Genomic DNA, 16,321 nt, shown 5'->3' with positions numbered 1-16,321 from the left:
CCCAAATAATTTAATTAAAAAATGGGGTACAGATCTGAAGAGATAACCTTTTTTTTTATTTTTAAGATGCATTTATTTATTATTTATACAGTATTCTGTCTGCATTTGTGCCTGCAGGAAAGAAGAGGGCACCTCATTATAGATGGTTGTGAGCTATCATGTGGTTGCTGGGAGTTGAACTCAGGAACTTTGGAAGAACAGACAGTGCTCTTAACTTCTGAGCCATCTCTCTGGCCCCCACAGAATTCTTTTTTATTTTTTAATTCTTTATTAATTACACTTTATATCCCCCCTGTGGTTCCCTCCCTCCTCCTGTCCCAATCCCTCCCTTCTTCCACCCTCTGAACGCATGCCCCTCCCCAGGTCCACTGAGAGTGTAGGTCTTCTTTTCCTTCGTTCTTTTTTTTTTTTTTTCTTTTTAGTTACATTTTGTTAACTCTGTGTCCCAGCTGTATCCCGCTCCCTCATTCCCTCCCCAACCCCACACTCCCTCCCTGGTCTCCTCCCTGCCCCTTTCCAAGTCCCCTGATAGGGGAGGACCTCCTCCCCTTTCATCTGACCCTGTTTTATCAGGTATCTTCAGGGCTGGCTGCAAAGTCCTCCTCTGTGGCCTAACAGACTGCTCCTCCCCTGGGGGGGGCAGGTCAAACAGCCTGCCCTTGAGATCCTGTTAGAAATAGTCCGTGTTCCCCTTACTTTGGAAAACTACTTGGTTACTGAGCTACCACAGGCCATATCCGAGCAGAAGTTCTAGGTTGTATCCATAGATGGTCCTTGGTTGAGTGTCAGTCTCAGAAAAGACCCTGTGCCCAGATATATTTGGTCCTTGTAGAGCTCCTATCCTTTCCATATCATACTAACTTCCCTTCTTTCATATGATTCCCTGCACTCTGCCGAGGGTTTGGTTATGAGTCTTAGTGTCTGCTTTGAAACACTGCTAGGTAGAGTCTTCCAGATGCCTTTTGTGGTAGACTCCTGTCATAAGTTCAATGCACATCCCATTTGTCTTTCTAAATGAGGATTAATCACCTTCGCCTGTGTCCACTTTCTTGATTATCTTCTTTAGGTGTGTAGATTTCATTATGTTTATCATGTCTTGTAGGTCTATATAAGCGAGTATATACCAAGTTTGTCTTTCTCCTTCTGGGATACTTCACTCAGAATGATCTTTTCTAGATCCCACCACTTGCCTGCAAATTTCATGATTTCCTCCTTTTTGATTGCTGAGTAGTATTCCATTGTGTAAAAATACCACAATTTCTGTATCCATTCCTCCGTTGATGGACATCTGGGTTGTTTCCAAGTTCTGGCTATTACAAATAAAGCTGCTACGATCATGGTTGAACAAATGTCCTTGTTGTGTACTTGAGCAAATTTTGGGTATATACCTAGGAGTGGTATAGCTGGGTCATGAGGGAGCACTATGCCTAGTTGTCTGAGAAAGGGCCAGATTGACTTCCAGAGTGGTTGAACCAGTTTACATTCCCACCAGCAATGGAGGAGGGTTCCCTTTTCTCCACAACCTCTCCAGCATGTGCTATCACTTGAGTTTTTCATCTTGGCCATTCTGATGGGTGTAAGGTGAAATCTCAGGGTCGTTTTGATTTGCATTTCCCTAATGGCTAATGAGGTTGAGCATTTCTTTAAGTGTTTCTCTGCCATTCGACATTCCTCTTTCGAGAATTCTCTGTTTAGCTCTGTTCCCCATTTTTTAAGTGGATTACTTGGTTTGTTGCTTTTCTGCTTCTTTAGTTCTTAATATATACTTGATATTAGCCCTCTGTCAGCATAGAAACAGAAAGGAGGATCAATGGAACCGCATAGAAGACCCAGAAATAAACCCACACACCTATGAATACTCAATATTTGACAAAGAAGCCAAATCCATTCAATGGAAAAAAGACAGCATCTTCAACAAATGGTGCTGGACCAACTGGATATCTACATGCAGAAAAATGAAAATAGATCCATATTTATCACCCTGCACAAAACTAAAGTCCAAGTGGATCAAGGACCTCAACATAAAACCAGATACTCTAAATCAGCTGGAAAAAAAAGTGGGAAACAGCCTAGAACTCATTGGCACAGGAGACAACTTCCTGAATAGAACACCAACAGCACAGGCTCTAAGAGCAACAATCAATAAATGGGACCTCATGAAACTGAAAAGCTTCTGTAAAGCAAAAGACACTGTCATCAAAACAAATAGACAGCCTACAGATTGGGAAAGAATCTTCACCAACCCTTTTCCTTCCTTCTGACCCTAGCCTATCAGATCTCATCAGGAGTGGCTGCATTGTCTTCTTTTGTGGCCTGGTATTGCTGCTTCCCCCTCAGGGGGAGGTAATTAAAGAGCAGGCCAATCAGTTCATGTCAGAGACAGTTCCTGTTCCTATTACAATGGAACCCACTTGGATACTGAACTGCCATGGGCTACATCTGTGCAGGGGTCCTAGGTTATCTCCATGCATGGTTCTTGGTTGGCGTATCAGCCTCAGGAAAGACCCCAGTGCTCAGATTTTTTGGTTCTGTTGCTCTCCTTGTGGAGTTCCTGTCCTCTCCAGATCTTACTGTTTCCCACTTCTTTCCTAAGATTCCCTGCACTCTGCCCAAAGGTTGCCCATAAGTCTCAGCATCTACATTGATAGTCTTCAGGGCAGAGCTTTTCAGAGGTCCTCTGTGTCAGGCTCCTGACTTGTTCCCTCTTTTCTCCTTCTGCTGTCAGCCTCTTTGCCTTTCTGGATAGGAATTGAGCATTTTAACAAGAGTCCTCCCTCTTGATTAGTTTCTTTAGGTGTTCAGATTTTAGTAGGTTTATCCTATATTATATGTCTATATGAGTGAGTATATACTGTGTGTGTCTTGCTGCTTCTGGGATAGCTCACTCAGGATGACCTTTTCCAGATCCCACCATATACCTGCAAATTTCATGATTTCCTTGTTTTTTATTGCTGAGTAATATTCCATTTTGTAGATGTACCACAATTTCTGTATCCATTCCTCCACTGGGGGGCATCTGGGCTGTTTCCAGCTTCTGTCTATTACAAATAAGGCTGCTGCAAACATGGGTGAGCAAATGTCCTTATTGTGTACTTGAGCCTCTTTTGGGTATATGCCTACCCCACAGAATTCTTAATAGAGGAATCTCAAATAGCTTAGAAACACTTAAAGAAATGTTCAACATCTTTAGCCATCAGGGAATGCAAATAAAAACTATTTGGAGATTCCATTTTATAGCTTTCAGAATGGCAAAGATCAATAACACAAGTGACAGTTCATACTGATAAGGGTGAGGAGCAAGGGGAAACTCCTCCATTCCTGGTGGGAGTGCAAACTTGTACAACCTCTGTGGAAAACAATAGGAAAGTGTTTTAGAAAACTGGAGATTAATTTACCTCGAGAATCATGTATACCACCCATGGGCATATGTTCAAAGGACGCGTCACCCTACCACAAGGGTACTTGCTCAACCATGTTCATCGTGGCTTAATTCCTAATAGCCAGAAACTGTAAATAACTTATATGTCTCTCAACAGAAGAATGGGTGAACAAAGTGTGGTAAATTTACACAATGGAGCATTACCCAGCGATTTAAAAAGACTTTATGAAAATTTCAGGCAAATGGATGAAACTAGAAAAAAGATTATCGTGAGTAAGGCAACACAGACCCAGAAAGACAAACATGGTATGTATTCACTTATAAGTGGATATTAGCCATTAAGTAAATAATAACCAAGTTATAATCTGTATAAACACAGAGGATAGGCAAATAGGAGGATCTAGGGGGCACATGGCTCTCCCAGGGAAGGGAAAATAGAGTAGATTTTGTGGATAAACTGTGGGTAAGTTGGGGTGGGACTGGGAGGGATCAGGCTGGGTGGAGATGGGAAGGAGGAAAAAAGTGCAGGGAGAGGTCACTGAAACTGGAGTTCACTGGGAGTGGTGTGGAAACCTAGTGCCATAGAAATTTCCTGGAATCTATGAAGGTAGTCTTAATGAGGACTCTAGTAATGGCAGATACTGTGTCTGAAATGGTCTTCTCTTGTTGTCAGCCAAAGCCTCCAGTGGATAAACTGGGTTGCATTCCATTGAGCTGTTGGCCAAAGAACATGAAAATCCCCAAACAACTCAGGATGATGCTGACAAATTGTTATTTTCTGCAAACTGACAGTGGGACCCCATTGTCAAGGGCAAGATCCAAACAATTTCTTGAACATAGAGAAGTTGAGCTGGCAACTAACGAGCCTTCACCTCTAGGTTCTAGTCTCTTGGTGCAGGAAGGTATTCTACAGACTACTGAAGAGAATACTGGATATCAACCTAGGCACAAAAATTTTGATTTACAGTTTGTCCTGCCTGCAAAATATATGAGGTCAATGGTGACACAGAGCTTATGGGGGTCAGAAGGGATGGGACACAAGGAAAACATGGCCCTTTGAATCAAATAAGCAAGGCACATATAAGCTCACAGAACTGAAGTATCAAACACAGAGCCTACATGTGTATACATCATGTCTTCTGTGTATATAATATAGCTATTAGCTTAGTATTTTTTTATGAGAGTCCTAACTATTAGAATGGGTGGGTCTCTGGCTCTGTTTCCTGGTCTTGGACTCTTTTTCCCTTGTTGGGTTGCTATATCTAACTTTGATATGAAAGTTTTTGCCTCATCTTAATAGCATTTTATTTTGGCATGTCTGATTGCTACCTCTTAGAAGCCTATTCTTTTCTAACGACAAACAGAGAGGGAGTGGATCTGGAGTGTAGGATAGGTAGGGAGTAGATACAGAGGAACTCAGAGGAGTTGAGAGAGAAAAATGTATAATCAGGATATATTGTAATAGGAAAGAATCTATTTTCAATAACAGGGAACAGGACAGGAAGGTAACACAGAGGGCCTCTGAAAGACTACCCAGCAGGGTATTAAAGCTGATGCTGAGACTTATAGCCAAACTTTGGGCAGAGTTCAGGGAATCTTCTGAAAGAAAAAGGGGAGATAGAAAGACCTGGAGGGGACAGGAGCTCCACAAGGAGAGCAACAAAACTAAAAAAATCTGGTCCCAGGGGTCTTTTTCTGAGACTGATACTCCAATGAAGGACCATGCATGGAAATAACCTAGAACCCCTGCACAGATGTAGCCCATGACAGCTCATTCTCCAAGTGGGTTTTCTAGTAAGGGGAAGAGTGACTGTCTCTGACATGAACTCAGTGGCTGGCTCTTTGATTGTCTCCCCGTTAGGAGTGGGCAGCCTTAACAGGCCACAGAGAAGGACAATGTATACAGTCCTGATGAGACCTGATAGGCTAGGGTCAGATGGAAGGAGAGGAGGACCTTCCCTATCAGTGGACTTGGGGAGGGGCATGGGAGGATATGAGGGAGGGAGGATGTAATTGGGAGGGAATGAAGGAGGGCGCTACAGCGGGGATACAAAGTGAATAAATTGTAATAAATTAAAATTTAAAAAAGGAAAAAATAAAGAGGTGGAAATTCACACACACACACACACACACACACACACGAGTTTATGACTTTGCTATAGCTGCCATAACAAAATATGAGAGACTGTGTGGTTTAAAGAAGAAAAAGTCCTCTTTTGATACTTCTGTACTCTAGAGGCTCGTGATCATGTTGTCTGCAGGTTTAGCATCTTCTGTGCCCTCTTGCCCTGTTTTGTAGATGGTTGCCTTTTCTCTGAGTCCTCAAGTGGTCTGTCCTACTCACTCCTCCCTGATGTTCTTCCTGTATGCTCCAAACTTCCATTTCTTGTTAAGAAAAGCAGTTACACTGGATTACAGACACCTTTAAAGGCCTTATCTCCAAACGTGATCATTTGCTGAGGCCAAGGGGTCAAATCTTCAACTTTCGAATCAAGGAAGTATGATTCCGCCTACAACTGGAGAGTTCCTGAGAGAAAGAATGAAGAAGTTGCTATGCTGAGCCACATGGAAGCTGTAAGTGGCAGTTACTGGTATTTTCGTGGAGACACGTCTCTGAGTTAGGATCCAGGGTAGTGACTCGTTGTTTCTGTTGACAGCCCATTCCACAGATATGTCAGCTAGAGCGCGTGCAAAGATTTGGTAATCCAGTGTGTAGGGTGTCAGTGTTGTCGGAAGTGAAGGATTATGAAGGACCTTCCTTTAAGGTAGCCATGTGATAATTTATTATTCAGTGGCATTAATTACTATTGTGTTAACTTTTCTGGATGATTCTTGGGTGATATGAATTAACATCCACTCATAGCAGGTAGGAAACCAACGTCACAGTTCAGATACCACGATACCACCAAAGTCCAACCTGGTGAACTTGGCGAGTTTTATTTGGGTTGTTTATAGGAATGTGGGTGAGGGGAGTTAATTACAGGAGCAGAAACTGCCCAAAGGCAGCTGCATCACCAAAGCCCACCCCAGCATGAGCAACAACTCATGAAACCTGGAAACCTGAAGCATACTGCATAGCTGCAGGCATCTGGAAAGGTTGGAGAGAGTCCTTCTAGGCCAAAGACAAAAAGCTTTGTCTTTTCTTGGCAGATCAGCTTGTCTCATTGTCTTGAAAACTTCTCAGATGGTTAGAGATATGGCTCTTAGCAGTCCTGATTGCTACATGAGCTTCAGGAATGAGGGGCCTAGAGCATTTGGTCAATTTAAAACAATTCCTGAAGCCTTTTAGTTATTTACTTTGTGAGCATTGAGAAGCCATCATTTAGAACATCCTGTGCCATAAAGAGTCACCCTGAAGGATGCAATGTTTCATCTCCTCTTAGAACATCGTGGGTTTTAATGATTTTCCTTCTAAGATGACATGTTTTATCTCAGAGGAAATCTCTACACAACACTGCAGAGTCCATTTCTATTCATCATAGAAAGAGTACTTACAGATTAAAAGAAACACTCCCCTGATTCTCAGTGAGTTCAAGGTTAGCCTGTTCTATGTATTGAGGAGTTCCAGACGAGAAGGGTTACATAGCGAGATGCTATGTCAACAACAACCATCCCATTCCGATCCAGAAAGTAATTGTGCTGCTTACGGTAGCATTCGTTGAGATTTTACATAGAACCAACTCTAAGTAGTTTTCCTACAACAATTTTATATGCTTAAATACGATGGGGAGAGAGAGAGAGATGTCATAGCCTTTCTGTGTCAGAATTGTGCTGTGTACTATAGACACATTCCTGTTTAATATCTCCATTCCTAGCTCCCTTCTAGAAGCAACTGTTGATCAGATTTCTGTTTGGTCAGTTGTTCTACTACTAAATCCTTGCTCTCCTAGTTAGCTGGAAAAAAATATTAAAATTCAGTGTCACTTTAAAACTTATTCACAACATGATATGTCACTTCATGTAAGTTAAGTAATAAGAACATATATTAGGTAAAAATTTAGAGAAATCTCATCTATAACTTTGTTATTCACACAGAGTTTTAAGTCAAAGTTCCTAGGTCTAGAAAGAATTCTTAGAGAACTAGCGTTCTTTTAAATAGTTTACTTTCCTACTAGTTGTTAATTTTAGTTTTGTTCATTGTTTAAGAATGTTTAATTTAAAAATTTATATTCAGCACAATTAATATTATTCTTTCCTGCTTTGTATCATCTGCCAACATGAATATAATATTATCACACCTCTTATAACTTTGCCAAAATCTTTGTGGACATTTAGATCAGAGCATGATCAAAAGTACTCGGATTTGTCTTGCTTCTAGAAGCATCCAGAGTCATTCAGTGGTTGATGTAGGATTTGGAGGAACTCTGCCTAACAATGCATCACACACTTCTGTTTTTTCATCTTCACTTCAATGGTGGTAATCATATATTTCAAGGTATGTGCTTCTTCCTGGATTATATATATTTCTGTCTTTGTTAGAATTCAGTGTTCACACTGATACCAAGGCTTAAAAAAACACAACATATGGATGGATAGGTCTAAATTATTGCTCTAACTTGAACCTTTCCCAGGAACACAATATTTGAAAATCAAATTGTTGACATGACATTTCCATGCAGGAGTTTTATCACTCCAAACTAACGTACTTTAGTCTGTTTGTGCATTCATATTCAGGAGATGTGTAGCTATTTCCTCTTAATTCAGACAGTCTATCCTTGAGTGAGGATGGTACTCAGAAGAATGTAATGAAACTTATGAAGCTCACAGAACTTTAAAAGACCTAGAAATAGGAAGCTCAGAAAGTTATCAGCTCCACAAGACCCACTTGCAAGGTTTTCTAAGCAGTAAGTAGTTGCTGGGGAAGAGGAATAGCTTGCAAGTTGATCTGGGAACTTCAGAGATGCAGTTTCGTGAGTCATCACTGATGCTGGGTGGGCTTTCCTGTCATGACTTAGTTATTCATTGGTAGCTCCTTACCTATGCTTCTGTGAGCAAATCCTACACATTCACTGGTTTACTAAGCTATACTTGGGCAGAATTATTTTGTCATCATTGTTCTTTGTGAAGTAAATTAACATTCATGTCTCCCTAGAAAAAGACATATAGTAAGAAGATAGAATTTTTATGACTCAGTCACTAGTCTTGGCCATATCTCTGAATACATGAATTGAATTTCACCATGAATTGGGATGATGACACCATCATTCAAACCATACTAAAGTTGATTTCTTTTTACTAGTGCAGATTCTAGGCTGATCTATGCTATATTGCAAAACTTTGCCTTAAAGAAAGCTAAGCCTAAAACATTAGTAACTGCTGCATGTGTAGGCCGATGCAGAGCTGATCTGGTAACTTGACTCATCATACCTCACCAAGGCACATTCATAAATGGAAGGCAATGTGTGTGTCAGCAAAGATACAACAGTGGAGTTTAATTAAATTTAAATTTATGCAAGAGGAGTCTGAAGAACTGGTCTGAAGAAATCTGCTTTCTTGACACTAATTAGAAGAGAGATGCTTCTAAAGAGCAAGTTGTCTGTTGAGCATGGACCCATAATCTTTTCTTGATTCTTGTAAATTGTCCACGCTAGTTTGATTTTGTTAAAACATAAGGCAGGGTCAGGGAGATGTCTCAGCAGGGATAGACACCTGCTGCCAAGTCTGTTCACCTCAGGTTGACCTCTGAGACCTTCTGTAAAGTTCCCTCCAATCCCCGCATACACACCTTGACACGTGTGTTCTTCGAAGCCTTCCACATGCACACACAACAAGTAAATTAGTAAATGAAAAAAAAATGGAAAGATGAGGAAAACAGTCAGAAATTCCAAATAAAATGAGAACTTAGAGTTTTATGGAGAAGTTGATGTTGCATCTTTCTATTAATTATAAAAAGTACTTGCCTTGAACAACTCCACTTTGTTGATGATGCTGAAGTTTGTGTCAATGGCAAGAGATAACTGCATTGCTGTTGGCAGGTTCTTAAGCAACTTGGACTCATCTTTGTAAAAATAAATATATCAACCCCACAGTGGAATAATTAGTAGAACAATTCACCATAGAGTAAGTAAAAAAAATTAGAAAATGAAGACAACAAATGCAAATGTTTTATAAATAAATATATCCTAAAACTCAGTGTCTTTATTATAAATATTAGATCTACATACTTACCATCAAGGCTGTGTGTGTGTCTCTCTCTCTTTCTCTGTGTCTGTGTGTGTGTGCACATCTGGTGTCTTCCTTGATTACTCTCCATTCTGACTTTTGAGACAGAGGCTCTCCCTGACTTTGGAACTCACTGTCTAGGCTGGATGGCCAGTAGGTTCTGGTGAGCCCCCTCTTCTATCTTTATTGCACTGAAGTTTCAGTTGTGTCCCTCTCTTGTTTTGAGAGACGAGGTCTTGCAGTATAGCCCAGGTTGGCTTTGAACAAACAGCAATTTCTCTACTGGGGCTTCTCAAATGCCAGAAATATAGGCAATGCCACCATACCCAGCCCTTCATACATCACAACGGTGCTATTTTGCTCATGAGAGCAAAGAAGGATTCTAACTATAAATGGCACAGTGAATATTTCCAGAACCTTGTTTTTTAAAACTTCAAGATATTAAATTTAATGCCCATGAGACAAAAGTTAGTGAACAGGGCAAGATGGAAAAGGGATCTAGTTCTTGTTTCTGCCAGCCCCATCAGCCTAAAGATGGCAGCTGATGTCGAGTGGTGGGTGGTGTTTGAAGGCAGATGGAGGGATCTCATGTCCATTATCTTATTTGACCTTCATAACAATACTAAGACCAGGAGTACATTTCTACTTTGCAGACAGAAGAGCAAAATAATTTAAGCTCAGAGAGGCCGTAACTGACTTGCTAGTTTAAGCATAATTAGGGGCATCTCAGCTGGGAATATAGTCTAATGAAGAAATGTGCCAAGCAAGTATATTTAAATTATTGTTATTTATTTGTTTATTAACTCAGTAATGAATCTGAATGCATTATGAATTTTTTCCTACTTATGAATTAAATGTTGAACCTTCAGACTAAGAAAATACTTCATAAACAAAAGTGTTCATTCTTAACGTCAAGCATGCTCAGGGTTCATGAAGTTGCATTATCTTAGGCATTGTTTTAAAATAGTTATTTGCACTCTTTGAGGCAGAGTCTCACTAAATAGCCCTGGCTGGCACAGAACTTGCAATGTGGACTAGCTATCCTTCAACTCACAGAGATTCACTTGACTCTGTCTTCAAAGTACTGGAATTTCATTCATATGCCACTATATTTAGTTTTATTTAAGGTGGTTTCTTGTATCTACTCAAGTAAGAAACAATTGTTATGCTATACCCTTAATTTGATTACACACAGATCATAAACATAGCCATCTTTCATATAAAAAGTTTGGGGGCTGGAGAGATGGATTAACAGTAAAGAGGACTTGCTGCTTTTGCAGAGGACCTGGGTTCAGTTCCCAGTACCCAGATAGCGGCTTACAACCAACTGTAACTCCAGTTGTAGGGGATTTGATGCCATTTTTAAGCCTCTGCATGCACAAAACATGCATGCAGTGAAAAAACCAAAAACCAAAACCAAACCAAAACAACAACAATAAAACGCATGCAGATCCTCACACGTACAAATGAAATAAGTTAGTCTTTAAAGCACGGCTTCTTCTTCCTGAGGGTTATTTGTCTCTAGCGATCCACTAAGCCAGAGCTGAACCGGGATCTGTAGCTGCTATGAGGAGCCGCTCTTTGCAGTTTCTTTCAATAGAATTGCTCTCACCAGTGGCCACAGATACCAAAAAGAGAGGGCACAGTGCTCTGAGTATTCTGAGAGTCTGTGGTCTTTTACCAGTGGCAGATGGCTGAAGGCAACTCCTACAACCAGGAAGAGAAGACACTTTTTTCTATTAGGAAAAACTGTGATTTCAGAATCTTGAATCTTGTGGGTTTTTTTTTTTTCTTTCACCAAAGGATGTGGCATTTTGTTGCCTTCTTGGTAATATATTAATTCTTATTTTTATAGGAAAAACTAAAAATTGAATTTATTGTCAGCTAGCCCATAACTTACTTTATATGCTCAAAAACTTGTTTTTGAGCTCCACTGCTGTTGTTGCAGAGCAGACAATGTTGCTACATAATGGTCTCTTAGAACTAACTGCAAACCGTGCTGTGAGATGAAAATGGCCTGAAAGCTTGTGCTTTTCTCTGCACACTGGGCTCCCAGGGAGAGGGGCTGTCACAGACATAACAAGAGCTTGGAGAACAGATTCAGGGCTCAGTTCCAGTTATGAGTTCTTGGTCAAATTTTGCAGTAGAGCCTCTGTTGTTTCCTTGCCTCTGAGAAGGGGTCAATGACATCAAATTTCCCCAATTTGTGTGTGTGTGTGTGTGTGTAGGCACCAAGTAAAATTTAACACTTCCCTTCCAAGATTTCCCTTGGAATATGGCTCTATATTTAAGAAAAACTCATTCATATTAAATTAATACCTGAGAGATCAGGTATTGGTTTCCGACCTGGTATTTAAACCCAAAGATCTTCTCTTTTATCTTATGTAATTTTTTATTATGTGATAAGGTTACAGGAGTGTAAACCTCTGTTTCTCAGGCTCACCTAATATTCTTTGAGAGCTCCATGTATATTCCAACCAAGTCCGAACTCGATGCTGCACACTCTGAGGAATAGAGTATTTTTTCATGTAGGCAGTGATATGGTCCATGCAGATATGGAAGTTGTTCTGATTGGCTGTTGCTGCTCCAATTACATCACGCATCTGAAACCATAAATATGGTCATTCACACCCAAGAGAGAAATAGCATCTGAATTGCTTGTCCTTACACAATAGCCCTGTCTATTGCCCTGATTGCTTGATTTTAACACACCGACATCAGGTCCTAATAAAATGTTGGAAATCGGATTATCTCACTGACAATAATAAGGCCCATTAGACCAGTCACGTGAGATTTTTTTTGTGAGGCTTTGGTCTTATAATGCAGGTGACTGCACATAATCTTTACATACTTATAGATTACTGTGCAAATGATAGTTGACATTTTAAAGCAACTATAATCCCTGCACAGATGTAAGGGAAGTGTAATAAGAGTTGAGCAATTATCCTGCAGAATGGCTAGTTGATTTTGACGCATCTCACTGAGAAAGTACCTTTCACAGATCAGATAGGGTGGCTGACTCTATAGGCTCAACTCATCATGCAATTTCAGCCTCTGTTCTTCCTTTTGTGTTGTTTAGACAGATAAAAATCAAATCTTATCATGCTCAAGGCGCAGTATTCAGCAGAAGTTGAAATGTGCTGAAATTACTGAAGCGTTGTCTGCTGCTGTGACAATCCTTAAAAAACTGTCAGGCTTAGTTCTTGGATGTTTATAACTCAGCCATAAAAACCCACTCTAGGTTAAAAGCTGATCTTTAAGGTCTCTGCACAAAGAAGATATATTGCCTGGCTCTTCCTCTCGTGTAGAGAGAAGCAAGTGGTTGTAAATTTGCTTTGACTGTGGGTTTATTATATAGGAGGAAAGCCAGGCCTCAGTTTCACACCAATACTTTGCTCTTTCATTCTAGTAGCTCTGAAGCTTTTTCTGCTTATGGAAAAAAAAACCTACTTATTTTTTTAAAGTATAGCTCAAATACCTTTCACTATGATGGCTTTCTCAATTTACAGTTTTAGAGCTAACAGAGTCTACTACTTTTTAAAAGTATTTGCTAAGAGCTGTACAGACCAACTGTCCTTTTATGTCCATCTTTCAGAGACTCTTGCTCTTCAACAGCTCTTCAAATATTCTTCTACAGCCTCAATTCCTAGATATCTTTCCATGTTTGCGTTCTACAAAGAGCATTTTTCAGGTTTCTAGGGGTGTCACACATGGTACATCCAGAAGCTGTGTTTAGAGATTTAACACAGGTGTTAGGTGGGAATCAAGGACAACGTTAAGTATTATTGAATGGCTTTGAGGGCCCAAGGATTTGTAGTTTATTCATCCAAATTTTTTTTTTTGTACTATCCTTCAGCAGTTTTGGCTTTCATTGATTTAGGAATCGAAGACAATGCATATTCCGCAATGAGTCCAGTCTAGCAAAGCATATGATATTTGGAGACTTATAAAATTCCAGATTTTGTGAATTATATCAGAGACTAGAATTCAGGAATAAAAAAATGATAGTTAACTTTGAGGTATAGTCACTGGTATGACCATTCATACAGATTTTTGAGTAAGGGCAATTTTGTTTCAGGTTCCCTTGCTTTTGTTTTTGTCTGGCTTCCTTCCTAGTGTCTTTTAATTACTCTGAGAGCTTAAGGCACAATTCTTAAGCTTCATCTCCAGCCTTAATCTTCTCTTGTACCTCGTTCGGGACCACAGTTTCAGGTGTTGCTTGCTCTGGTTGGATCTTCAAATCCCGCTGAAAGGCAGGTGCATTATACTCAGTAGATTTTTCACATGCCTAAGAATTTCCAAATGGTCTTTGAAGTTGCATGCTGTTCTACAGTAGGTCTAGAGTCCAGGTTCAGACTTTCTCAAGTGACACAGCTGTGGCTGTTCAGGGAAAGCACTGCACTCATGCTGGTCAGACACTGTTATCATCTTTCTCTCTTTATTGATTTTTGAGACAGATTCTAGTAAAATAGTCAATGCTGAGATGGAACTTGCTATGTAGATTGCGCTGGCTTTGAACTCCCCCTCCTCTTGCTTCTGCTTCCCAAGTGCTGAGATTATAGGAGACATCATTTTCGAACTTTTTAAAAATTTCTTTGCACACACCAAGGGCTCACTATGTATTACTTTGACCATCCATTTCATCACATATTGTTTTATTTTAAGACAGTATGAATTTAAAGTATGAATTGCAATGCCTCTTCATCTCTCTCTCCTGTTGGAGACAGGGTCTCACTCTGTAGCTCTGGAACTCACTGTGTAGGGCAGGCTGGCCTCAAGTTCACGGGGATCTGCCCACCTCTGCCTCCCACACTGTGGTGTTGAGGGGTGTGCCACCACACCCTGGGCAACTTCTGAATCTCTGTAAGCTAGAGTCTCTTCATCGGTAAAAGTGAGAACACAGTGAATGCATCTCCATGGATATTATGATACATTATGACATAAAGTATTTTGTTTGTTTTTGCTGTTCCACTTTATTTAAATTTAAGTTGAAAATTTCTCCAACTGGTTTCATATTTCAACCATTAGTAAATTTCTTCATCCGTTGATGTGATAATTTACATTTACATTTTTTACCTTCCTGATGCTCATTTTCTAATACCTAAGTGTGTTTTCAGTGGCGTTGTCTTTCCAATTTAACATCTCTAAGCCGAAGTTGACATGCCACTTTGCATAGACATTAACCACTTCTCTTTGTATTTTTATGTGTTTGCATTTGGATGCTTGCTGACCTACAGCCTTGCTTGCTCCTCCCAGCTATGGTCAATTTCTGAGAGATAGTGACCAACTCTCCTGGGAGTGCTATTCATAACTCAAATGAACTAATCTATAATTCCTGCCATTTATGTAGCCCTCATATAGGCTTCCACACTTGAGACACTATCTACCTGTCCTACATGATAGTACTAGGCTCTAGACCAATAGGCCTACATCTCAAAGCTTGATGAAACTACTCAGACTAGTGAGGATGCACTTAGTTCTGCAGCGACTTAACGTGCCAGGACAGGTTGATACCCATGGGGGACCTCCCCCTTCTCTAAGGAGAAGGAGTGGGGAGAAGGTGTGTGTGTGTGTGTGTGTGTGTGTGTGTGTGTGTGTGTGTGTGTAGGGGACTTGGAGGAGAGTAGAGGGGCTATAATCAGGATGTAAAATAAATAAATTTAAAAAAATATACATATTTTCTTTAGCTATTTTACTTTGTTAGGTGAATAAAGCATCAATTAAGAAAAAAAGAAATTACGTAAAATAGCTAACCCTAATGATTACCTAGTTATAGGCTAGTAATTCCTTATTTTCTTCAACATTCTCATCTTCATGGTGTGGCATCTTAGGAGAAGATCACATTTTTTTTAATTTCAGTTTGTTTATATGGTGTATTTGCTGGATTTTAGTATATTGAACCACCCCTGCATGTCTGGGATGAAGCCTATTTGGTCATGGTGGATGATATCTTTGATGAGTTCTTGGATTCGTTTTGAGAGTATTCTATTGAGTATTTTTGGGCCAATGTTCATAAGAGAAATTGGTCTGAAATTCTCTTTGTTGGGTCTTTGTGTCTTTTAGGAATCAAGGTGATTGTGGCCTCATAGAACAAGTTTAGCAATGTTCCTTCCATTTCAATTTTGTGGAATAGTTTGAAGAGTATTGGAGTTAGCTCTTCCTTGAAGGTCTGGTAGAATTCTGCGCTGAACCCATACAGCATTTTTTTGCTTGCTCCCAAGGCACTTTGGGGAGCAACCACAAAATGCCTTGATGACTGCTTCTATTTCTTCAGGGTTCCCAAATTAAATTGTTTACCTGATCTTGATTTAACTTTGCTAAGTGGGATCTATCAAAAAATTGTACATTTCATTTAGATTTTTAAAATTTGTGGTGTATTGGCTTTTGAAATAAGCCTGAATTATTCTTTGGATTTCCTCAGTGTCTATTGTTATGTCTACTTTTTAATTTCTGATTTTGTTGATTTGGATAGTGTCTCTCTGCCATTTAGTTAGTTTGGCTAAGGGTTTGTCTATCTTGTTGATTTTCTTAAAGAACTAGCTCTTCATTTCCTTAATTCTTTGAATTGTTTTCTTTGTTTTTAATTTATTGATTTTAGCCCTGAGTTTGATTATTTCCAGCCATCTACCATCTACTCCTCTTGGTTGTATCTTCTTTCTTTCTTTCTTTCTTTCTTTCTTTCTTTCTTTCTTTTTTTCTTTCTTTCTTTCTTTCTTTCTTTCTTTCCTTTCTCTCCTTCCTTCCTTCCTTCCTTCCTTCCTTCCTTCCTTCCTTCCTTCC

The 16,321-nt window shown here is 39.8% G+C and overlaps 1 protein-coding gene across 1 annotated transcript in view; it reads right to left on the bottom strand.

Moving 5' to 3' along the window:
• The window catches only part of Cngb3 (cyclic nucleotide gated channel subunit beta 3), a 178,026-nt gene that overhangs the window by 53,994 nt on the left and 107,711 nt on the right, over positions 1–16,321 (bottom strand). The window contains 2 exon segments of the mRNA XM_055603202.1: positions 9,280–9,377; positions 11,985–12,144. Of these exon segments, the coding sequence (XP_055459177.1) occupies positions 9,280–9,377; positions 11,985–12,144 (258 nt within the window).

Source organism: Psammomys obesus, unplaced genomic scaffold (assembly GCF_907164565.1).
Source record: "Psammomys obesus unplaced genomic scaffold, mPsaObe1.curated_primary_1811, whole genome shotgun sequence".
NCBI lineage: Eukaryota > Metazoa > Chordata > Mammalia > Rodentia > Muridae > Psammomys > Psammomys obesus.
This window is presented reverse-complemented; position numbering and strand designations above follow the sequence as displayed.